This window comes from Siphateles boraxobius, unplaced genomic scaffold (assembly GCF_051911475.1).
Source record: "Siphateles boraxobius isolate OS27281-9 unplaced genomic scaffold, OSU_SipBor_1 18, whole genome shotgun sequence".
NCBI classification, from domain to species: Eukaryota; Metazoa; Chordata; class Actinopteri; order Cypriniformes; family Leuciscidae; genus Siphateles; species Siphateles boraxobius.
The window spans coordinates 3,837,108-3,861,881 of record NW_027508788.1 but is presented as its reverse complement, the minus strand read 5'-3'; the positions used below and the strand labels follow the sequence as shown (position 1 = coordinate 3,861,881).

At 39.8% G+C, this 24,774-nt stretch overlaps 2 protein-coding genes across 5 annotated transcripts; both read right to left on the bottom strand.

The window, feature by feature from the left end:
* Positions 1-17: 17 nt before the first annotated feature.
* On the bottom strand, positions 18-8,833 carry ccdc74b (coiled-coil domain containing 74B). 2 transcript variants are annotated; one of them, XM_077232930.1, is made up of 7 exons: positions 7,916-8,833; positions 7,316-7,363; positions 7,085-7,199; positions 6,772-6,991; positions 6,594-6,694; positions 267-323; positions 18-158 (listed from the first exon to the last, which is right to left on the bottom strand). In XM_077232930.1, exons 2-7 carry the CDS (start codon positions 7,341-7,343, stop codon positions 23-25), a joined length of 657 nt encoding a protein of 218 aa, XP_077089045.1. In that variant the 5' UTR covers positions 7,344-7,363; positions 7,916-8,833; the 3' UTR covers positions 18-22. The 2 variants fall into 2 exon arrangements, with proteins under 2 accessions (XP_077089045.1, XP_077089044.1); XM_077232929.1 differs by having other exon boundaries at positions 8,608-8,833.
* A 192-nt stretch (positions 8,834-9,025) lies between these two features.
* smpd4 (sphingomyelin phosphodiesterase 4) lies at positions 9,026-24,080 on the bottom strand. Of its 3 annotated transcripts, none has more exons than XM_077232908.1 (20): positions 23,950-24,056; positions 23,530-23,598; positions 23,316-23,402; positions 19,907-20,043; positions 19,109-19,184; positions 18,820-18,916; positions 18,629-18,681; positions 18,375-18,526; positions 18,159-18,291; positions 18,007-18,078; positions 15,111-15,200; positions 13,746-13,894; positions 13,464-13,554; positions 13,217-13,317; positions 12,551-12,714; positions 12,206-12,411; positions 10,569-10,799; positions 9,946-10,077; positions 9,735-9,863; positions 9,026-9,628 (listed from the first exon to the last, which is right to left on the bottom strand). In XM_077232908.1, the coding sequence occupies exons 2-20, from the start codon at positions 23,566-23,568 to the stop codon at positions 9,308-9,310; spliced, it is 2,460 nt and encodes an 819-aa protein (XP_077089023.1). In that variant the 5' UTR covers positions 23,569-23,598; positions 23,950-24,056; the 3' UTR covers positions 9,026-9,307. The 3 variants fall into 3 exon arrangements, with proteins under 3 accessions (XP_077089023.1, XP_077089025.1, XP_077089026.1); XM_077232910.1 differs by having other exon boundaries at positions 23,530-23,611; positions 23,950-24,039; XM_077232911.1 differs by lacking the exon at positions 15,111-15,200 and having other exon boundaries at positions 23,950-24,080.
* Positions 24,081-24,774: the final 694 nt, after the last annotated feature.

Genomic DNA, 24,774 nt, shown 5'->3' with positions numbered 1-24,774 from the left:
ATATAAGCACATGACTGGTCCTTCAGCGCATATTCCTCTGTAGACGACGTCTCTGTACAGCCAGTGTTCTCCTCTGTCTGTCTGCTATGTTGTTGTTGAGGGTCTGTTTGAGGGGAGGGAGGATCACTTTCTCTGCTTTACTAGCCTGAGACACGGGTCTGTTCAGATAGTAACAGAGCAAAGGTTGAGATATGCAAAACTGACTTGTTCTTGGCATGCAGGTTTGAAGCAAAATATATATTTGAAATTTACAAGCATTGACTTACAGTCCTCTAGGCAGGGTTTGGAAAGAAATTTGAGGAAATGTCTCTGAATCTTCAGCTCTGCCAAAAAAAAACAAAAAGATGTGTGTGTGTACTGTATATACATGCATACATATTACATATAGATAGGTCCCACTTTAAATTAAGCGTCAGTGGCGGTTCTAGACCATTTCAACTGGGGGGGCCAACCTGGGGCCAGTTGTACTGTTAGAGGGGCCAGTTACATTTAGACCTTATTGTTGTCATATCATTTTCTGCACTGCAGTGCAGGCTTAACAGGCAAAATACCATTTTTATAATCATTCAACAATGCATTTGCATTTCCATTATATTTTTACATTTGCATTACATATTCAGTATTAGTCACAGTAACTGTAATTGACATGATGTCCTTCTTTCTCTTCATTTTGGTGAGAACTATAGAGCAAAAGCAATGGGGACCAAGAAGCGTATTAATTCATTTACTGAAAATAACTGACTTGCTAGGTAACTACTAACCGTTTACAGGGTTCCTGCACACTTTTCAAAGTCAAATTTAAAGCTTTTTAAGACCTGAAGAAATCAAAATTCATACCGTACATTAGGGGTGTGCAATATTGACAAAAATATATCTCAATATTTTCAATGTTTTGTTGATAATTAGATGATATTTTACTGATTGTGTTTTTGTGCTGGTGCCATGGCTGGTTTAGGGCTGTTGTTGACAGCAGACTTACAAAGATATTCATATTTTTTAATATTCTATGCAGTGGTCGGTTAACAGCAGGGACCGAAATTAATTTTTTTATTCATTTTTTATTAATTTAATTTGCCTCCTTAAATTGATTTCCAGGGGCATTTTCACCTTTATATGGACATTCTTTCTAAACTTATTTAGAGTTATGAATCACCTTTTATGTCAAATACTAACATTCAAATTATACAGTAATTATACTTATTTATACAATAATACTTAATTATACAGTACCACTGTTACCAGTCAAATGAAATAATTTAATCAAAATCCATCTTTGCAGTGCAGAGGTGACACAGAAGCGGCATTAATATATTTACACTCCATTTATAATTGCATAAATAAAGCTATGAGATTTTTTTTAAATCAATATTTAAATATGAAATGATTTCTAATTGTAATGTTCTAATTAAAGGGTACTTTAAATATGAAACTAAAACCGCCAGTAGGCAGCGGCAAGTCACTGTGTTAATAAGTGAGTTGAGGGATTCATTCATTCAACCGATTCGTTCAAACGGCTGATTCATTCGGGAAAGGAGCAAGTGATTCCTTCAAAACGCGGATTTCAGTCAATAAATCATCGCTGTCTGTTGCATTGAGACTCTGCTACGATTTCATTTTGAAATTCTAGTCGGCGAAATAAAGGGAAAACAAACAATATTGACAATATTGTGTCTAAAAAGTAACTCCCAATGTTCACTTATTGTTAATTTAACTGTTGTAAAACATCAATATCACAGTTGCAATTGTGCACGGGAAAACGGCACTCTTGCTGATCTGATATTCTAATATAAGAACATAATATGATATAAATATAAGACATAAACTAATTTGGGGACATAGCCTACCTATGAACCGCACACAGCAGTGAAAGGACGAGAGATAAACGCGATGTCAGCTCACAGTGCCTCGTATACAGTTAAAACATTGATTACAATATCATAATAGACAATGCATATCGCACACCCCATACGCACATAAAGAATGAACTTGCAACTGACCAGCTTTCTCCTTCTCTCCTCTCTCGCGTGCAGGAGACAGACGTTATTCTGCCGCGATTCCCGCCAATGTGATGCGAATTGTCACGTGAACAAGCAAATCCACAAAGATAGAATAATAAAAAAAAAATAATACGCATACAACGATAGCAAAAAAACAGTTTTGTAAAAAGTATTTCACACTCCACATTTAGGGGGGCCACAAGGGGGGCCAAGCTTGTTGTCACAGGGGCACGGGCCCCCCTGGCCCCCCCTCTAGAACCGCCACTGTTAAGCGTCTTTAACATTTAAATGAATCATTTGATACAGTACACTTGCTTTTACGTTCTACTTAAAATATAGGCATGTACTTGCATCTGTAATTAATTTCTGCAATTAAATCTATAATTACACTGTTGATCCTCCCTTACAATTTAACCCGCCATTAAATCTAACCATATCACCAAACCTGTCCCTAATATCCTGTCTCAATAGCAGCAAAAGTTTTGCAATCAAATAACATGAACACAATAATAAAATTGTACCTATCATTTTTTTATGACAGTTAAAGAAACCGATACTCGGTTACTAACGTAACCTCGGTTCTCTCTAGAGAGGGAACGAGTATTGCGTAAGTTTAGCTTACGCTACGGGAAAGATTCATCTTCTCGAGATACTGAAGCCAAAAAATTATCCTTAATTTTGTATAACTTGTCGTTCAAATGGCCAGGCACATGCGCCGCCCTCAGCGAGCGCAGGTTCGTCTGTGACCAAATAAGGAGGCGTTCCGTCAGATTGCAGAGATTTCTGGATCTGACACCGCCCTGACGGTTTACATAGGATACCACAGATGTGTTGTCCGAGCGGACAAGAACATGCTGGTCCTGTATAAACGGGAGGAAGCACTTCAGCGCGTTCTCGACCGCTATCATTTCCAGACAGTTTATGTGAAAACCCTTCTCCTGGTCTGACCACTGGCCAAAGGCCGGTCTGCCCTGAACAGCGCGCCCCAACCCGAGTTGGACGCGTCTGTCGAGATGACCTTCCGATAAGAGATGGTTCCCATCATTACTCCATGCTGGTACCAATCGGCCACTAACCAGGGCTGCAGAGCTGTTATGCAGGTCTGAGTCACTCTGATTTTCTGGCCGCCAGACACCCAGGCTCGGCGAGGCGCGCGAGCGTTCAACCAGCGTTGGAGCGGGCGCATGCGCAGTAGGCCCAGCTGGAGCACCGCTGCAGCTGATGCCATACAGCCCAACATCCTTTGAAATGTTTTCAAAGGGAGAAAGCTGCCCTTCTGGAAAGATGCGGCTAGGTGGCGAACACGGCGCGCGCGCTGTGTCGATAAACGAGCCGTCATGGTCACCGAGTCCAGTTCTATTCCTAAAAAGGAAATTGACTGGCTGGGCAGTAATGAGCTCTTGGTCCAGTTGACCGTGAGACCCAAGCTTTCCAGATGACTGAGAAGCACTGTTCTGTGAGATAGTAGTTCTGTCTCTGACTGTGCCAATATCAGCCAATCGTCCAGATAGTTCATTATGCGCAGCCCCTGACTTCTCAGGGGGGCGAGCGCCGCGTCCATGCACTTTGTAAATGTACGGGGTGCTAGGGACAGGCCGAACGGCAGGACGGTGTATAGATATGCCTGACCGTCGAAGGCGAATCTCAAAAATTGCCTGTGACGGGGTACTATCTGAATCTGAAAATAGGCATCCTTCAGATCTAGAGAAATAAACCAGTCCCTCGGGCGAACGTGCGCGAGGATTTTTCTGGTCGTAAGCATTTTGAACAGTCTTTTTACAAGCACTTTGTTCAAATATCTCAGATCTAGGATAGGTCTGAAGGCTCCGTCCTTCTTGGGTACGAGAAAATATCGGCTGTAAAAGCCTGACTCGCTCAGAGAAGGCGGCACCTTTTCTATAGCCCCTTTGCACAGCAGCTTTGCTATTTCTGCGTGAAGTAGGTGTGCTACTTCCGCATTCACTATCGTCGTGGTCCGGGCTTGAAAGCGTTTTATTAACGCCCTGTGTTTCGTGATAACACTTAAACGCACAGGCGGGACCCGGGGGAAGGTTTGTGTTAGCAAGCGTGAGCGCTCTCTGGCGGGCACGAGACTTACGTTCATAAGCTTTTTTGATCGTGTAACAGAGCGGGCAGATAGTGGGCACAGACCTGTGGACACATTTCTTACATTCAACACTCGAGCGGCTTTTCTGCGCTTTATGAGAGTGTGCTCTGTGAGTGACACGGGATTTTGAGTGCTTATGTGTAGGGGTGAACACTGGGGCGTGGGCACATTCTCTACACTTAAAACACTGACGGCGTGAGCCGGACCAGACATTATACTCTTTTTGAGATTTCTCTGGGTCGCCGTGAAAACGGCGTTTGTGTGCAGGCGAGAGGGTGAATAAACCGGCTCGTTGGCTGCTAGTTGAACCACTGCAGTAGCCTGTTCGAAGGGGACTGACAGGGAAATGAACTTTGACGGCGGTCCGGCCGCAGCGGGACACGCGCGTCTTTTCTCTCCCGCTGTTAGGAGGGCTTCGCGTGCTCAGACTTCAGCGTGAGCCTTTGCCGAGGCCCTGCTGAGGCTGTGCTGGACGCTGGGTGCTGGTTCGCACAGGAGGCTGGCTTTGTCTCTCGCGAGAGCGGCCTGTGGCGGAACTCGAGCGTCGCGGCAGGAAGAGGTTCATGGCCTGCGTGGTCTTTTGCACCATAGAGAAGCGGTCAACAATCCCGTTCACCGCTGGGCCGAAGAGACCAGTGGGGGAAAGCGGCGCGTTCAGAAAGGTGGCTCGCTCAGTTTCCCTCATATCCGCGAGCGTTAACCAGAGGTGCCTCTCCGTCACGGTTAACGCGGCCATGGCTCGTCCGATGGCCTGGGCTGCAGCTTTGGTGGCGCGGAGAGAAAGATCCGTCGCGCTTCTCAAATCCGTAATCGCAGCTGGGTCCCGGCCCTTCTCATCCCATTCACGGAGGAGGTCGGCTTGCAGGATCTGAAGCACAGCCATCGAGTGTAGAGCAGACGCGGCCTGGCCAGAGGCGGCATAAGCGCGGCCGACCAAGGCGGAAGTGGCTCTGCAGGCTTTAGACGGGAGGGCTGACCGTGACCGCCATCTCGCGGAGGGCGGGCAAAGGTGCGCTGCGACCGCCTCTTCCACAGGGGGAATCGCTGTGTACCCTTTCTCGGCGGCGCCGTCCACTCGGGAGAGCGACGCGGAGGCCTGTGACTGAAGTCTAGCCGAAAAAGGCGAATTCCACGACTTCGTCAGCTCCGCATGAAGTTCCGGCAGGAATGGAGCGGGCCTGGTTTCTGAAACTGCGCGGCGGCGACTTTGAAGGAAGCAGCCGTCGAGCCTGTTCGGCGCGGGTTCCTTCGGCAGCGACCACTCGAGCCCGAGACGGTCGACAGCTTGCGTCAGCAGGCGCATAAGTTCCGCGTCAGCTCCAGCGCGGGTACGGGCGGATTCCTGGATTGACGAGGAGGCGGAGTGAAGCGACCATTCCTCGCTGTCTGATGCCAGGATAGAGCAGCAGTCTTTTGTGGCGTGTCCCACGGACTCATCCTCCGAAGTGACGGCAGTGAGGCTCGCAAGCGGCAGCTGCGCGTCAGTGAGGAGAGGTGGGGAAGGCGAGAGCGAGGCTCGAGGGAGGTTCTCCGGCGAGCGCGTCGCTGTGGCCACAGGTTCCGGCTGTCTCAGGGAACGGCGCTTCTTTCTGCGCGGTCCCACAGGAGGCGGAGTGACTGCTGTGGTGTTGAACGCTTCGAGTCGAGCCCGCAGGGTCGACAGCGGAAGCTCCTCAAAGAGCTCGCAGCCCCCGGACGCGAGGGCGAGCTCTGCGTGTTCCAGGCCCAGGCAGAGAGCGCAGATCAGGTGGCGGTCTCCGGCGCTGAGCGGGGCTTTACACGAGCCGCAGGAAGTGCGAGGCATCTTTAAAAAGACGCTCGCTGCTCTTTTAGAATGATTTGCAAAAAGGATACGTCGCCGGATAGCGTAGCTCGCACGGATGGCTGAAGGTGGCGAAGACGGCCGGCTTCCTCAGCGCTGTCCTAAGCTGGCTGTTCGCTGTTCGACGGCGGCGGTGGCTTCTCTCAAATCCAGCGATGCGAAGAGCTCGCTGAAGAGTCGAAAAATCAGAGAATTCAGCCTACAGCCCCTATTTTATACGCTAAGCCACGCCTATCTGGTGGGCTGTGACGCTATAAAGGCGCGGGCGCCCTTCATTGGGCGTGACGTCACGCCGGGCGCACTGGTAGGCTGCAGCAGTTGCCCGCAGGGCAGCCAATGAGCACGCGAGATGGCCTGCTCTAGGTCTGCTAGCTGCTGCACTGCGTTGACAAGTTATACAAAATTAAGGATAATTTTTTGGCTTCAGTATCTCGAGAAGATGAATCTTTCCCGTAGCGTAAGCTAAACTTACGCAATACGAGAGAACCTCTCGTAAGATAACTAATATAAACGGACCTATATTTTTAATATTGGCAGGGCAATGAAATATTTCCATTAAATATACATTAAAAAAAATTTATTTGATTTTGGGATGAAATATGACTGGGACATTTTCTTGACAGGCTTTTTGAGATGCGAAAATGAAATGTGGTGATAAAGAAATTACCTTTTACCATCAGAAAGAAAAGCCTTGGTCAAAATGTAATTCTCTGCAGTGATTTTCTTGTTGAAAACAATGTCTTTGAGAACAGCCTTCACACGTAGGATCTGAGAGGAGACAAATTAAAATGCATTATATATAGTCATTCTTGTATAGTGAGAGAGATTGAGAAATATGGTCTCACCTCCTGGGACTGCAGGCTATTAGCCCTGTACAGTTGGCGTATGATGACCTCACATTCCTGTAGGGTGGGAGGTCGAGGGGCCTGAAATGGACTGCACTGGATCATTAGAGGCTGAATAGAAGTGATGAATCTCGCTCTGGCTTCTGAAGGACCTTCTATTCTGTCTGCTGCGAGGGTCTCTGAAGAATTTGATCTAGTTTCTCTATAGTTTAAAGAACTGCTGTAGGCAGAATTTATGTATCCACTTCTTAGATCTTTGTAATAACTATTTAATTAAATATTATTATTAAATAATAATAATCTTTGCAAGCACCTGATCTCTGTGCTTTGTGATGAGCAGGTGTCCTCCAAAGTTTGCTCCAGATAGTTATTTCTCTCTCTTTGGAATTTGTTGCTTTCTGTGTGATGCCTCTGGATACGGCTGGATCCTGTCATGGGATTTTGGTGCAAGTTACAATATTAATATATAAACTTGAATCAACAGTATATTTGTCATATGGTTTTGATCGAGGAAATGTGTGAGAGAACAGAAGTGTCACTTAACCTTTACTGCTCAACTTTGGAGGCTCCATTATCAGCTTATACTGCAAATCTTTATCACATAATTAGACAAAACAAATGCAGAACTGAAAATGATGTTTAATTAATATGTCCAGTTTAATGCATTAATGAATCATGCAGGGATATAATAGGCTATGATATTATTTATAATATTCAATTTGAGAGTACTTTTTTATTTATAACATATCATTGTATGTAATAGGCTATGCGCCTTATAGTTTAATTTAATGGCCTTTCAGAAAAAGTGAACAATAAAACAATTATGAAAAACAAAATTCATGAAATGAAAAAATATCGTTTTACCCAACATAAAACAATAATGAAAAGAAAGCTATAAAATTACAACAGATAAAACTCGTACCAAACTTGTCCCAAACTGACATTTATGAAAAATACTCCAAAGTTTTCATTGTTAACCCAAAAGAACAAAAACAAAAATATGAAATTGCATTCACACAATATTTGACTCAAATATCGCATTTGTGACCACTAGTAGGCCTAAGGTCTTACATATTAGCCTATACTATCAGCAAACATTTATTTCTCGTGTAATTCTTTCAACCGTTTGATGTAAGCAAAATACCTTTACATTTGACCAAACAAATCTCCTTTAGACAGTCAGAAACAAAACAACAAAACGTTTATCTGTAAACTGATACTTTGCCACCCACCGCGGTTACAAACGCCATTCTTTCATTTTCTTCATTCAGCAGCTCGACGTCACCAGGCAACCTGTAGCTACTGAAGTATCACCTCTGATACCCCATCCCTGACACTAAATGCCCGTCCTCATTAAAGACACACTTCACCTCAAAATTAATATTCTGTCATCATCATTTACTCGTCCCCATGTTGTCCTAAAGCTGCATGATAACTCAGCTCACTTTCATTGCAGTGAGATTGAATGGTGACTGATGCTGTAATTCCATGTAACATCTTTGTATTTCACAAGAAAAGCATACCGGTTTTGACAGCATGAGTGAGTAAATGATGACAGAATTGGGTGAACTATCCCTTAAACTCACAGGCAAACAAGCAGAGAGATTATTATAGCAATCACACAGGCATCATTACTTGTATTAACGATAGCCTACCTAAACAGGTTCTCGTCATATTTTCAGTAAACTACGTCAATTAAAATAAAAATGTTACATTTTGTTGTTAAGTGTACGGACAACTATCTACGTCCCACTCACACATAAATGTATTGTTCATGAAAAGGCCAAAACATTACTCCTATAATATACAGAAGGAAACTTAACATGGTACACTTACCTTTATTTTGCCGTTTTAAACTATCTATTTCACCATGTAATTTCTCCAGAGTTTCCCTGTGCTGCTTTTGTAGGAAGTCAATATTCCTCCGCAAAGAGTCGACTCGCGTATCCATTTCACTGTGAAACAAGTTTGATTCCCACAACGATCTCAACGTCACACGCGTCTAATCAAGCGGATGACGTTTCACTGCCACGTTTCGTCATAACTTGTGTTTTACCAAATACTCCTCAAATACACTACTCTCGCACTGGAACGTTTAATCTTGAAACGGCTGCTATGGTAACAGCACTACTTCCAATACAGCTGGGAAATAACAGATTTAACAATGGCATTGCATTACTTCTTTCAGTGTGAAATTACGTGGAGATCTGATACATATCTATGTTTCTACAGCAATGAAAATACAGTACACAAATGAGACACATTATATTTAATGAAATGTAGCCAGTTAAATGCAAACTTTGGATTGTTCTGACAACCACATTGGCAAAAAAACAAAACAAATGAACTCGACTGATAAACTCATCATACAAAAAAACCAAAAACGTGTATTGGATACAACATTCCTGGTTCAATTTGTCATTAAATGTACCAATACACTTTTAGTGCAAATTCTGTATATAAAAACCTTCATGCACCTTTGCTTGAAGTTTTGTATTGACATTAAAAATATAAAAAATGCATGATGAACCTCCATCTACTGAGTCTTTAGTTTTTCGTTAAAGAAATTCAAGAGGAGCTCATAGAGAAAGCTGAGGATGAGAATGAGTCCAGTGCTGGAGAGAACACCGAATGATAGTAGTGTAAACAGCATGTAGAGCAGGAGGAGAGCGAGGAGGGTGCGATAGCTGGCCAGAACCCGCAAGCTGAGACGGACTCGCTGAGGACGCTCCCTCATCTGCCGCGTCACAGGACTCTTCCGCCGTTGCTCCACAACCGAAGTACTGCTCAGGTAGTGTCGTCCTAGTCTGCCCAGGAGGTCCTGTCGAGAACACAGCCCTTCCATGTGGTCGCCAAACTACAAGACACAAACAATATGGTCACATCTGACTGAATTTAAATGCAAATGCAAGACCATTAGGTTTAACTTTGGATTACATTGCAGGCTAAAGCAATATTCTTACTCTTGCATTAATAAAGGTTGAGATCTGGAACAGCAGTCGAACCAAAAATGCATTTTCGTAGCTCCTGATAGGTTGAAGCTCTGGGTCTCCTTGATATTCGATTTCAAATCGGCGAAGACCATTGATGATCTGTAAAAAGGAAATTATACAGGTAGAACATCATTATGATTTGCTAAATGAATATGTTAAAGTTCACCATTCTCAAACTCACCTGCAACCTGCCCAGGTCTGTTAACACAAGGCCATTCTCACTCGGGATGCAGTCTGGCAGTTGTTTAGAAGCTCCTTCATTGTCTACAGATGCTACATTGACAATCAGCTGAGACAGCTGCCCAGCATTTAACTGTACAACATAAGAACCAAAATCAACTCATTCACCTTTCATTTTATGTAATTAACTACGTAAAATAAAATACATGCACTGCTGTTCAAAGGTTTGTGGTCTCTAAGAATCCCCGATTAAAAAAATAAATAATAATAATTCTATTCAGCAAGGATGCAATATATTATTTAAAAGAAGATTTCTATTTCAAATGAATGTGCTTCTTTTAAAAAGAGATTTTTTTAATAAACAAATTCCACAAAAATATTAAGCAGCACAACATTAATAAGAAATGTTTGCGGAGCAGAAAATCAGCATATTAGAATGATTTCTGAGGGATCATGTGACACTGAAGACTGGAGTAATGATGCTGAAAATTCAGCTTTGTCATCACAGGAATGAATTGCATTTTAAAATATATTAAAGTTAAAAAATATATATATTTCTTTTTACAAATTTACAGACCCCAAACTTTTGACATACATCCAAAATAAAAGCAGGAATAGACTGACTCTAAATATTTGACAGAGATAGTCCAGGGCTTTGTCCAGGAACTCGTGAGTTTTCTTCACACCCTCTCCCAAATCATCCATCTCTCCTCCACTAAAGGTGTTGTTATGATCTAAGGAGCCGACGCCAAACCACGACAGAAAAGAGTTGTTCGCAGCCATTTCCGTAGAATGATCCGATATACGTTTGGCAGTCTGTCGGGCTTGGGCAATAATCTGGATGAGCTTTAACACCTGGAATTGACAGAAGGAATCATGGTCTATAAGATGATACATATTTTGTGTTATTCCACGTTTGAAAACAAGCACGGAAGGTTCTGGGAACTTTGGAAAACACACTGCATCCCGGAAAGATGAGAGAATGTTTTTTTAGCCAAGTATGCATCACTTCGTGAGGAATATCGCGTGATCAACGGAATGGATTATGTTGTGTTTGGGCTCTTTGTAATTGTGAAGGCCATTTGAAATCGATTTTCCACTATTTATGCATGTTTCATGGAGCCATGAACTAAAACGGCACATCAATGCACCATCTATATACTTCATTGGATGTGCGCTTGTGCAGGTTCATGTGTTAGAAGTCCACGAGGAATATTTTTAGATCTGAGTGATGGATTATGGTGAGTTTGGGCTCTTTGCAACCGTAACAATCTGCTGTGAATAATGCTGTGCCATTTTCCACAATTTATGATTGCTTCATTTAATTCTGAGTGAAAACGCAACAGTGCTCCATCTATATACAAGGCTCTGTGTGGGCCTGTGCGGGTTCATGTGTTATAACTCCATTAGGAATATCTTTAGATCTAAGTGATGGATTATGGGGAGTTAGGGCTCTTTTTAATTGTGAGCTCCTGCTGTAAATAACGATGTTCCATTTTTCACGATCGATGTAGGTTTCATGAAGATACAAGCGAAAAGGCCAAGTCTAAGCTACCTTGCTTGGCTACGTGTGTCTGTGGGATTTTTGTGTTAAAACTCCATGAGGAATATCTTTAATTCTGAGTGATGGATTAAGTTGAGTCTGGACTCATTTTAATCGTACAGCATCTGCTGTAAATAATGATGTGCGATTTTCCACAATCGGAGCAAAGTTACGAGCAAAAATGTGTCATAAGTTCACTATCCATATTATATGATTTACATATGGGTCTGAGGGGCTTCATGTACAAAAACTCGCTCAAGTTTAATAAAAAGATCGAAACAATTATGCTTGTATTCTACTCGAGACCTTTCAAATGACACACGACTATCTGAGCTGTATGATGTATTTGACATATTGCAGTACGTTGTACAAAAAAGTATGCTTTTTTTTGTTTTGTTTTTTATTATCAGCAAATAACTCAGCACTACTTAGGAGTTAATCAAACGGGCTATATTCATTGTAAAGTTCAGACTCTAAGCTTTCAAATGACACCTATTTTGAGTTGATCAAGGTAGTAGTTGTGGAATATATAAGTATAAACTTTTTCACAGCTTCGTGGAACCCACGTGCGGAGTGTTTCGGGTTTAAGGGGATATTATTCCTTTCTGTTATAACACCATTCATGAAAAGCTGTCTGCTTATCGTATGCATTTAACACTGATTTTGCAAGAAACACTAACTCTTTTTTAAGCACATGTAGATTTAATTGTTAGCTTACAGTTTTCCGTAAATCCGGACCAAACATCAGGTTGTACTGGCAGTCCTGCCCTTCCAGGCTATAAACATGACTTTTGACCTTGAAGACGCTGTCCGTCCCAATTGGCTGACGGGAAGAAAGGAAGCTGCCACCATGTGAAGGTGTCAGGAAGACACGGTTCTGTCGTTGGAGAATGGCATGCTCCGGCTCCAAAAACAGCTGCTCACCTGGAGATATAAACTCATTAATTTGTTCACACAAAAAAACAACAGTATATCATAATAAAAATCCATGGGGTGTTGTTTATAATATAAAATAATATGAAACACCACTCAAAAATTCATTAATTTATATTTCCCAAAATACCTTTCTGGATCATCTCTGACAGATTTGGTTGAACAAAGACTTTGGCGACCCTAAAGATCATCAGGGCGTGTTTGGCATTGACCAAGTCTGTGCGCATGGCTCGATTCAAGAAGACCTGGAAAAGCTTTGTGTACATAAGCAGATTCTCCTGGACAAATGAGGCCCTGTAAACGACAAAAGACCAAAAATCTTTTTAGTAAACTGATCTGAAGGTCGCATCAACTGCTCTCTGTGAAACATTTGACATACACTACCATTAAAATGATTGGGGTAGAGTTTTTGAAAGATGTCTCTTATGCTCACCAAAGCCGTATTTAATCCAAATTCAGTAAAAACAGTAATATTGTCCAGTAGTATTACAGTTTAAAAATGTCTATTTTAACACTTTAAAATGTAATTTATTCCAGTCTTCAGTGTCACATGATCCATCAGAAATCATTGTAATATGCTGATTTGGTGCTCAAATAAAACATTTTTTTTTATTACACACACACACACACACACACACACACACACACACACACACACACACACACACACACACACACACACACACACACACACACACACACACACACACACACACACACACACACACACACACACACACACACTTTGGACAGTATTGCATGTAATCCTTTAACAAGCACCCAATATATAAAATACCATTTATCGGGAACAGTTCTGTTCTGGCCATCTGCTTGAGTGTTGTTTTTTTCTCCAGTGTATCTCCAGGGCTGGATGTAACTAAGCCAAGTCTCTAGTATCTAAAACAACAAAATAAACACATTGAATTATATTTAATGCTTTTCTTTAGCTCCATGGCCCTCAATATGATTTGAACAGCACACACTGTTTATTGCCAACATATAAAGTAGGCTCCAAATGTCAGTGAGCACTCAAGAACATTTACCGCTCTGAACGAGGCATCCAAAGGCCAATGACCAAAGCAGTGTTGTAGAAAGACATACAGCTTCTGCTGGACAAACCTCTGCACCACTACACTGTGGGAGACAGAGAGTGGAGGCTTATTGACAGAGCAGTAAAACAGAAGACAGTTCAATCAAGTCCGAGTCACCTGATCGGGTGAATAGCTCCTCTTTACGACATGCCACCTTAGATTTACAGATGTTTTAGTTCTATAGCATTATCCTCAGGACAAGCTGACAGATGCTAGCAGGCTGTAAAAACCCACCGCTTGAGCTCCTCCAGAGGACTGCTGTGGGAGTGTGCAGAGGGCGAGGAGGAGATCGACTCAGGCTTTAGGCTGCTGGAGAAAGCGTGCAGATGCTTGACTAGGAGACGCACAACAAGGACGTGGTCCTCTGTAGGTGTGAAGGGCTCCTAATATATCATCCAAACAACACAAACAAGTCAGACTTTTAAGATTATTAAAAAAAAATTGAGACCCCATTTATACCTGGTATTAACTGGTTTGACTGACATTTAGATACAGTGACAGGTTATTTGAAGGACACACATCTCAAGTTAATTTAAGAAGCTCGATTAAATTCATTAATTGTTCTTTTATATTCCATATAACAAAGTATTCTCAAAAATATTGATGAAAATGTGTAAAAAAAATGTGTTTTGCTATAGTTCAAGTATAATTTGAAATTTCAAAGAATTTCTCAAAGTTTTCATTTTTAAAAGTTATAAGTGTAGTAGTAACATGTGAAACTCCAAAATGTTTGGACATTCAGTCATTAACGAGAAGCTAATAATCAGATAGAGTTTTGAAAAACTGATGACTGAAAAAGTTACGACTGTATTTTATGCTTATATTCGACTAGGTCAAAACTAATTCAGATATCCGAAAATAATCTGAAGGTTTTTTATGCATTATCAGGGTTAAAATATGAATGAGCTTTCTGCTTGAAATTACGTAAATAAAAAAATAATTTTATTTGAATAAAGTTAAATAAATACATTTTTTAAAGAAAATTAAAATTTCAATGTACTCTTAAGCTAAAAGTGGTACAAACGTGCCGAAAAAAAAGCTCCCTGAATCAATCACAAGTGGTCACAGTAAATGCAATAGAAACATTTGTTACTACTGGGTGTAAATGTGATCAGTCATTTGTCCACTTGTGTTCAGATCATCTGAGATGAATGTCAATACCATGTGTAAGCACGTATCATTTCATCCACAGTGTAATACTTTCTCGAAACCATCAGACCGGAGGCTTCACACTTTCAGTTGAAACTAGGTATTTTACAAAACAAAAGATTTTGGGCAATTTGGTCTGGATATTCTGTGTGGTGTAGTAGTGTTTGCACAGTACAAGGCATAAGAACAACCACTTCAAATAAAAGAAAATTACACCAAATAAAAAGAGCAGAACACATAAAATGTAAATAAACATATCATAATTATTTAAGAGATCACAAGACAAGTTATTAGTCACGTTAATTCAATCACACATTATAATCAGACCAAATCTCCCAACATACAAACTGGGCTTAAACCTTAGTGTTAAAACCAACCCCTAGTCTAACTCCTATTAATCTGAGGTTACCTCCAGGAAGCCCGTGGAACTGAATGAAAAGGTAAAAGTACTTGGTATGTGTGGAGGGTCCCAGAGCCTGGTGGGGCGGGGGGTTGGCACAGCATGCTGGACATACTGAGGCGGTACTGCAACAACGCCAGCTGAAGGACTCATCACAAACGGGTGGAGGAGAGGGGGAAAGAGAGGAACACGGTGGGGGGGAGGAAAGGAAGAAAAAGGGGAGAGGAGCAGGGCAGTGAACATGAGAATAGAAAGGAAAAAGGAGAGAGTGCAATCCGAGAAAAATAGTTGGATATAGTCAGGACCAAAATGGGGGGTGTAAGAAAGAAAGAGACAAATAGATATTGACCACAAAAGACACAAATGCAATGAACATGAAGATGATGCAGTTGTCCTTTTCATACCAAGGCAAACCTCTAGAGTAAGGCTGAGAGGCATTTAAAGATTTCCTAACTATACAAGTTTGATGAAATATGGCCAGGTGGATACACTCTTATGAAAATTACACAGAAATTGTTTTTTTTGTGACTAACATTTTCCAAAAGGCAAAACAAATTGAGGAATGATGCTAACTAGAGTACGAACTAAATATAATTGTTTGCCTCAGGAAGCCTGCAACTGTAGTCAAGGCAACCAAGGAACATTATTAGTAAGGTAGGCCTTGATTCTCAAGAGAAGTGTCTGTTTGATGAAGTGTTATATTGCCTTCGGCTTTACAGTTTTGTCTAATCTCTATAATTCCAAATATAACCGAATGGAGCTTATGAGAGCAGAAAAGGAGACACTGCATCTTTTAAGTTTTCACCATGAAATATACCAATAAAAGTCACCAATTTACTCTCAAATAAAGTAGTTCATTTTTGCTAAATAATTTCAGGCCATGCAAGCAGAATCAAATATTTACAGGGCATTTACACTAGAGTTTAACAGTTCACCCCAATTAATGGAAATTCTGTCAGTTTATTAATTTCATTCCAAATCCATATACTGTTATTTTTTTCCATGGAGAAGAAAATCTTAGATCACAGATATTTAAATTTTAATGTAGTGTTTATAGATAGACACACACAAATATTCAAATCAGCATATTAGAATAATTTCTGATAGATCATGTGACATTGAATAATGTAGAAATTGACTGCTGAAAATTCAGCTTCGCTAACACAGGAATAAAATACATTGAAAGAAGAAAACAATTAATTTGAGTTATAATAATATTTCTAAATTTTACTTTTTACTTTTTTTTTTTTTTTACTTTTGATCAAATAAATGCAGCCTTGGTTAGAATAAGAAACTTCTTTCAAAAACACTTATTCAAAAATATTATCGACCCTACAGTTTTGAATAGTAGTATATAAAATGTTATATTACATGAAAAAGAAAACAAAATTGTTGTGTTAAATGCAAACAAAATAACAGCATACAGGTTCAGAACAACATTTGTATGATTAAATAATGATTGAAATTTTCTAATATATTCATTTTCAGTAAACTGGTGACTTTCAGTTCATAATCTCCAGCACAACGATGTTAAATAAATGATGCCACACATAAAAAAATGATCTGGGCTGACTGGAGGGAGACTTGCACTGATATACTGACTGTAAATAACGCACAGACAGGGAAATAGACCAAAGATAGACACCAAAAGATTACATACATCCCACAGCCAAACAAAGACGGAAGACATATCAAGAAGCCAGCGGGCTGCATCATGCAGACTCATACATGAAACAATAATTCTTCTACTTCAATCACATGCCAAATATGTACTGTGCTAGTGTACTTATTCTGCCCAAATCATCAAGCTACAGAGACCACAGTAAATATTAATTAAAAAACTGTATTTCTCTTTTATTCCCTTCTATTTCCTGCAGTCATATGACTTTGGGTTGATTTTAACAGGTAAGTCATTGAGGAAATAAAACAGTTCAAGGGAGATTGATGTTCTGCACAAAAACTTCTCAACTAAAGAAACCACTAGGGGGCCTCAGTAAACTACCAGAGACCTATACAAGATGGTCAAAATCAGCAATATGCTTAACACACAGCCAGCTACAAAAGACAATTGTTCAGCTAACGTTTTTAAATCAACAGCTTGATCTGAAATAAAGCCGATAGGTTTGAAAACAACCATAAGATCATCAATTAAAGAGATTACCTCAAAGAAAAGAAAAAAAAAAACATACAAGAAAAGCATTCATTTTTCATGAACTTCTTTTAGAAGGGAGGTATATTAAGTGTATACATTACATAATATACTAAAACCAGTCTGTAGTGCATAATGTAATATATACCCTTCATACTCATGTATTGCACAATAAAAATTACATTTTGTTAGCAAATTTTGTAAGAGCAAAAATAAATGTTTTAAAGAATGGAATAAGCTGGGTCAACTGCAATGTCAAACTCTGACTTGAATAAATAACATTTTATATGCAAAATAAATATAGATGATTATGTTGATTTAAGCAAAAATAACTTAAAATGTGAATTTTAAAGTGGTGTAATAGGACTAGTAATAACACATTTAGTCCTTTAAAGACAAAACCACAAAAGGGAGTTAAGTGGCTTTTAGCCAATCTCTGTTTAGCCATTCATTAAGGTCATCTATATGCTAGTATACTCATAAAAGTAAAACAATAAGTAGCGTGGATAATACCAGATATACATGACATTAGACCAGTAAAAATGAGTTTATGATGAACAGGAATCCCCCCCCCCCCCCTCTTAAAATTGCTTAAAAAACTATAGGATATATCTGTAAACAGAGCACATGTGTGTCATTCACAGAGGGAGAGGAAGAGCATAAATCAGGGTGGGTGCAGCAGCAGTCCCTATGCAGTGAAGGGGTGAAGCATTGGAGGGTGGTGGTGTTCAGCCAGCCAGCCATGCGCAGCGGAAGAAGGGAGTGTGTAGGTTTAAGAGCCTGTATCTTGTTCTTACCTTCACCTGAGGAGACTGCAGCTTCTGGTACATCTCCAGAGAATAGTGATGGAGCCACATTTCCACAAACACCTTTAGAAACACACCACTTTATGCATAAGTATACGCCAAATCATTAAGTAAACTCATGAATTAAGAACATGTTTTCCTACCTGCAGAAGTGTCTCTGACCTCCAGATCTCTTGAGCGGCAGGGTCAGCATTGACTGAGGGTTGATGGGTAATATGACGTTTTAACAGACCAGTGCTGTAACCCCCCTTTCCAACATAAGGCACATTGGGAGACCTAAGAGAAAAAGCATATAAAAGCTTATAAAAAATTAAGAGTTTATTTGCTGAGAAAAGAATCTTTAAAAATGACAGTGATACCTGGGAGCAGGAGAGGCCACAGTGCCCCTGGTGTCTGAGAAAGGTGATGGAGGCACATTTCCTTCTGTAGGAAGGAAGTATTTGAGGTAGGTGTCAACAAGCACAAAGTACGCACTGTCAGAGCAACTCCCATGCTGCCCTGGAGGGTAGTTCTGAAAAGATGATTAAACAACATTTCACCGTTCAACTATACAATTCTGCAATCCTTATAATTATTCTATATCAAATTTTATAAAAATGACTGCAGCACTTACCTTTGGTGCAATGAGACTGGAGGCAAAGTTGAACATATAATATTCAAAAGGATCTGCGAAAGATTAAAAACAGATACGAATGTGAAAGAAAGATATAGAGTGATGAAACAGCCTTGTAACAGTTACAGAAAGTTATACAACACATTTTATTGTAAAACACAAAAGTGAGGGTGAAAAGAGCTAAGACGTACTAAGGAATAGAAGGCCTGACATGGGGAATTGAATTTTATTGTGAAACAGAGGGCAATCCGGCAGAACCCCTGCCTGAATGGACAACTTTATAGGACCCTGTACAAACAGAACAAATAAATGCAAACATGGTTGATATATTAACGCTGTGAAAATAACAATTTATACTTTGATATAAATCAGGGATGATGGGCCAAAACCTAAATGAATACCTCTGAACATAAACATAATTCGTGGACATAATTCCTTAAAACATAAACTTTTTTCAGTTAATGTGTAGAGCACACTTACCGGCAGATAACTGACTGGAAACTCATACTTGTATTCCTCAGCTTGTAGTTTGTACACCAATTTCATCATGGGACCACTGCTCGAATAAATATAAAAAAAATGTATTACAACAGGGCCACATTTTAATATTCACACTACTGTTGAAAAGTTTGGGGTTGGTAAGTTTTAAGATTTTTCAATCTTTTAGATAGAAGTCTTATACAGATTTATTTGATTAAACAAAGTAAAAACAGTAATATAATAAATACATTTATATGTATATATATATATATATATATATATATATATATATATATATATATATAACCACATAAATAATATTTTTAAAATATATTTTAAAACACATTTTATTCCTGTGATGGCAAAGCTGAATTTTCAGCATCATTACTCCAGTCTTCAGTGTCACATGATCCTTCAGAATTCATTCTAATATGCTTTTTTTGGTGCTCAAGTAACATTTCTTGTTATCGTTGAGCGGTTTAATCTTTTTTTGGAAATAGCCAAACCCCTTTTTTCAGGATTCTTTAATAAACAGAAAGATTCAAAGAACGAGATTTATTTGAAATAGAAACATTATAAATGTCTTTAATGACACTTTTGATCGACTTGATGCAATTTAATGCATCCTTGCTGAATAATTCATTTAATTTCTGTTTAAAAAAACACACACAAAAAAACAACAACTTTTAAACAATCATATATATCAGATTTGTACTTCGTGGTAATAGTAGTCATACATACAAAAACACACGGAATACCATAAAAAAAAACAAAGATTACAAACAAAATAAAAAGAACCTAGGGTCCAGGAAGTCCATGGCGATGTTGTACTCTGCAGCCCGAGCCTGCAGAAACCGAAGATTCAAGCCAGTAAGGATTCCATCCAGGCTACCAAACACGCTCTCCACCAACCAGGGAAAGATCGCATGCAGATCCTAATCAAACATGCATGTCATAAACACAAACAAGAATTTTGGTGACTTTCTTGAAAGAGCAAGGATGCATGCATGCCAACCTTTAAATAATCCAAATAAACAGAAGAGCCGACAAATGAAGCGACAGTACAGGCATGTGCGGCCAACAAACACTCAAATGAATCTGAGAAACGGGGTCGGAGTTCAGTTCTGTACTAAACAAACATCATTCATTCAGACAGCACAGAGTTTAGTCAGGGTGAGGGTAAAGTGGTGGCAGCAGGACAGCAGCTGGTTCAGTGCCATGTGCCAAGCAGATGACACTGCGTTTAATCTCTAATACATGGGCAATGGCGCAGCTGCCTTAATGGATTTCTCTGATGAAGAAAAAAAAACAACAACAAAAAAAAAAACCTTGCCTATGTTGGGGTTTAAAAAGCCTGCAACAGATCCTCCATGTTAAACTATAAAAGTGTATCACAACACTGTAAATGATAACATTAATAATTAGTGATGGGATTTATGGCTCTTTGAGGGGATCCGGATCTTGGCGATCCGTTCCTTTCAAAGAGCCGTTCAAAAGAACGGCTCTTTTGGCTCTTTTTAAATATTTAGTCAGTTTTAAGAAGCCAGCTTGGGGGCATCTCAGTTTATCCTGGAAATAATCACTGGGAGGAATGATGAGGTGAGATTTGTAGTCACATAATTAAAACTCAGATATCACACACCAATATCTGAGTTTGAATTATTCTGAAATATTATTACCTCATTTGTCATGTGTGGACTATATTCCATAGGGTTGCACAACATCCCTCTGCTTAGAAAGTGACATCACTATTTTGGATTTACCTTTAGTACAAAGTGTGTGTATGTGTAAAGCTATGTTGACTTCTGTTATTCATACAATACCTACTCACAAATAAACATCAAAAACAAAGCCGGCTGCAATGAATTTCTGTGCAAAACAGCTTTTACTACAAACACTAACACTTCCACACAAGAACATTGTTATCACACAATAACATTTTGATAAAAAACAAAAAATATTTAAAGTTGTAAATATATACTGTAGATACAATAACATGAACACGAACAAGTCATTGGCTCCGCTCCTACCCAATGACAGAGGCACGTAGGGTTTTTTTCCCACTGGAGTACTCACGTAAAGGATGCGCGCGCGTGCACAACTACTATCATCATGCTGTTAGGCAGTAGCACCCTGCGCTGGGTGCGCCCCTTCCCCTATACAGGGCCGGCTCTAGCCCTTTGGTTGCCCTAGGCGAGATTGATTTTTGCGCCCCCCCCCCCCCCCCTCCTTTAAAAATAATGAGTATTTATTTAACTAAACAAAAATGCTCTTATAGTCACTCCAAAACTTCAACAAGCAAATTATGACTTGAACTGTAATAAATTGTTTATACAAATGCTACAAAGAACGTTCAAGGATATTTCAATCATCCTACATAGTTGCATTGTACAAATACATTTTATCGGACCATGTAACTTGTAGTAGATAAATGACAATTACTACCACCACTACTATTATTACTAATCTATTAGGCTGCTACAAGGCTAGGGGGGTTCGGGGGCATGCTCCCCCGTAACAAAATTTTGTGCATTTTAATGTTAAATTCATCAATCTGGTGCACTTTGAGAGTTCAAAATTAAAAGCTCCAACCCATATTCAGTGTTCAAATTAAACAAAGAAAAATTCAAACCTCTTTTAGTTAGTGTCTGTCTACATTACATAATAATAGTTATAATATTAATCCCATGATAATACTCATATATTGTAAAACAATGCACTGACAAATAAAGGAAACTTTCATAAGTTTTGTACTAATTTCTATACTAATAGAAAGAGTATTTTTCTATACTTCACATTAAAGATGTGATTGGGCCAGCCCAGTGTCAATCAAGAAAACAACCAATGGGCCGCTGATCTACGCGTTTCATGCGGTGTCAGAAAAAACTTTTTTGACTTTTTTTTGACCAATGCATTACACCAGCACTAACCCAGCGCCGCCGATTAAGCAAAACAAAAGAAAACGATTGGGCTATTTCTATTTTAGCCCCCGGCCGCTTTTTTGCTTTATCCATCTTTTTCGACGACAACTCACTACTCGTGCCTGTTCGCTCAGCGCTCACGGCGCCCGCGCCCGCTCGCGATATTATTGGAGGGGGGTCCCCTGTCAAAATTCTATGATGAAATCTTATGAGGGCGCCTACTCCGCTACACATACCGGTATACCCACTTTTTGCGCCACTGGCAGGCTTATGTAATTGCTCCACTCGTTGCAGTGTTAATGAAGTAGCCTACAATAAAAGCGGAAAGTTCCTTACGCGGCTCTGGCGCCCCCCCTAGGGTATAAGGCGCCGGCGGCCTTAGCATTTGCCTATACTGCCTATGCCACGGGCCGGCCCTGCCCCTATAACTGAGGTAGGGATGGCTGACGCGAGACAGTCGTTCCGAAGTTTTGCGAGATCCCGAAGCGCAGATGTTTCGAAACACTGATCCGAAGCGTGATTCAAAACACCCACGTCACGTGACTACGGCTAAATGAAGCTTCTGAGTGTTTCGACAGGTGGCGTGCTCCGCCGATTCAGCATTTGATTGACAGGGTCGGGAACAGACCACACAATCGTACATCTGTATAAAAAGTGAAGTCAACTCATCTTGACCTCGTGGGTTTTTGTGAGAGGATTTTTTCAAAGACTGGAGAAATTATCTAAAAGTAGGCTAAGTCCTTCCAAAGAAGTGAAATTAATATTTTTCATAAGAATCTCTAAAAAAGTGAGACATTGTGGCTTGATGTATTTTATTAATATTCATTTTTCAGGACCAAAATAACATTCTGCACAGTGAGGAGCCTACAGGTTACAAGCTTCACATATTAGAAAAATAGCTACAATAATCAAAAAACAAATTTTTTAATGGCTCGTTGTCAAGGTTGTTACAGATCAACACCTGCAAGTGACCACTAGGTGTCACTGTTGAGACGGGTGTCGGATTGATTCGAAGCCTCGACACAATATGGCACATTTGGTTCAACTGTTTCATTGCTTCACGAAGCCTCGATCTGCCCACCACTAAACTGAGGAGCTAATTTGTGTGCATCTGTGTGAAACACGCATAGGAAAAAAAGAACGACAGAAAGAACGGCTCCCCTCCAGCCGCGACTCGGCTCCCATCGTTCATGTTTATGAGCCGTTCAAAAGAATCGGTTCGTTCGCGAACGTCACAACTCTATTAATAATAAATGTACATTGTCATTCAAATCAGAAAATTGTACCTTGGCAGGGTAATCGTCTATAATTTTGCACAACTCATGACATCTTTGATGAAGAGGTTTATTCGTCCAGTCTGCCTTTAAATTGGCCTGAAGACATTAAGACACAAAGGTTAGAAAACACACACACACACACACACACACACACACACACACACACACACACACACACACACACACACACAGACACACAGACACAGACACAGACAGTACTAACCAGAAGATAACTGGGCTGTTGCAGGGTAGGTACAGCCATGGAAACTCAGACCACAGGTCAACACCAAACCTGAAATAAATTGCTGTAACGTTAATAATACAATGACATTTCAAAACATTCAGCAAAACGAATGAGAATGTTACTTCTAGCACTCCCTAAAGTGCCAGTGAACGTTATTAATGAAAAACTGCATATTTCATGCTGCTTAAATAACCACTGTCAGACTACCCTTGAACACAATATTTTAATTTTTCTAGACGTATTTTTCTCTAATATTACCGGTTAGAAGTTAGCCAGCTAGCTCTACTATTAGCCTGCACATTAATGAGTTTGCTCTGTAAAAGAACTAAGCACTCCGTCGGGTTCATGTTCACTTAAAACAGATATTAAACGTGTCAATTAAGTTTTTGATTACATTACCTCACACACAAGAGAGAGAGAAAAAATATATATTTTAGTAAATTCCAATAGACCGCGCTTAGACCCAAGAAGAGTCAAATACGTTTGTTATGATGTCATGTCCGCCTACTAGCACTGTAACAGCGCCATCTATAGGCTGAGAGCTGCGAATGACGTCACATATAGAAATTAATAAAAAAGATCTTCCTGATGTAAATATAAAGATGCCCTATCCAAACAGTTTTGTTCTGACCATGGCTTTTAAGGATTCCGCAAATGCTACACACTCTTTTAGCTTAATTTTTTTACATTATTTTTTATTAGCCTATAGCTAATGATATTAAAAATGAACAAATTAGTATCCCATCTTTTCGACCTTCTAAAAATGTATTTAGAACAACAACAACAAAACCCTAATATTTGTAAAAAATATTGTGAGGAAATAGACATATTTAAAACAAACCAATTCCCTGTAATTGGCTTCTTTCCTTGTGAATGTGTCTGTTTTGTTTTGTTTGAATACACATTGGTGTTGTGTGTGTTTCCCTGCATGTTCTTTTACCAGTTTGTTAAAGTAATATTTATTGTATTCTTAGTTCTTTTCCTGTTTTTTGTTGTTGTTGGTGTTTTCTAGTAACTTTTTTAGAAATAGTTATAGGATGTTTTTAATAATAGGCTAATATTATTATTTTTAAAATTAATGATATGAACAGATACCTCTTGAATATAGTGTTATTTTATTCCCAAATATTTACATGTGAATTATGCATCTCGCATAAACTGAATTTGTAAAACCTTAAATCTTTTATTAGGTTTATCAGAGAAAATGTGCTGGATGAACCACAG

What these genes read in the sequence shown, in the direction of transcription:
- ccdc74b (XM_077232929.1), bottom strand. Translation starts at nt 8,722, where the DNA reads ATGGATACGCGAGTCGACTCTTTGCGGAGGAATATTGACTTCCTACAA. An exon ending in TTTAAAACGGCAAAATAAAG is followed by an intron (nt 7,364 to 8,607) that starts GTAAGTGTACCA and finishes TATGTGATAAAG; the next exon opens with ATTTGCAGTATAAGCTGATA. An exon ending in TCCAAAGTTGAGCAGTAAAG is followed by an intron (nt 7,200 to 7,315) that starts GTTAAGTGACAC and finishes ATCCCATGACAG; the next exon opens with GATCCAGCCGTATCCAGAGG.
- smpd4 (XM_077232908.1), bottom strand. Translation starts at nt 23,568, where the DNA reads ATGGCTGTACCTACCCTGCAACAGCCCAGTTATCTTCTG. An exon ending in TGGATGCCTCGTTCAGAGCG is followed by an intron (nt 13,318 to 13,463) that starts GTAAATGTTCTT and finishes TTGTTGTTTTAG; the next exon opens with ATACTAGAGACTTGGCTTAG. An exon ending in GTCAGAGATGATCCAGAAAG is followed by an intron (nt 12,412 to 12,550) that starts GTATTTTGGGAA and finishes TTATATCTCCAG; the next exon opens with GTGAGCAGCTGTTTTTGGAG.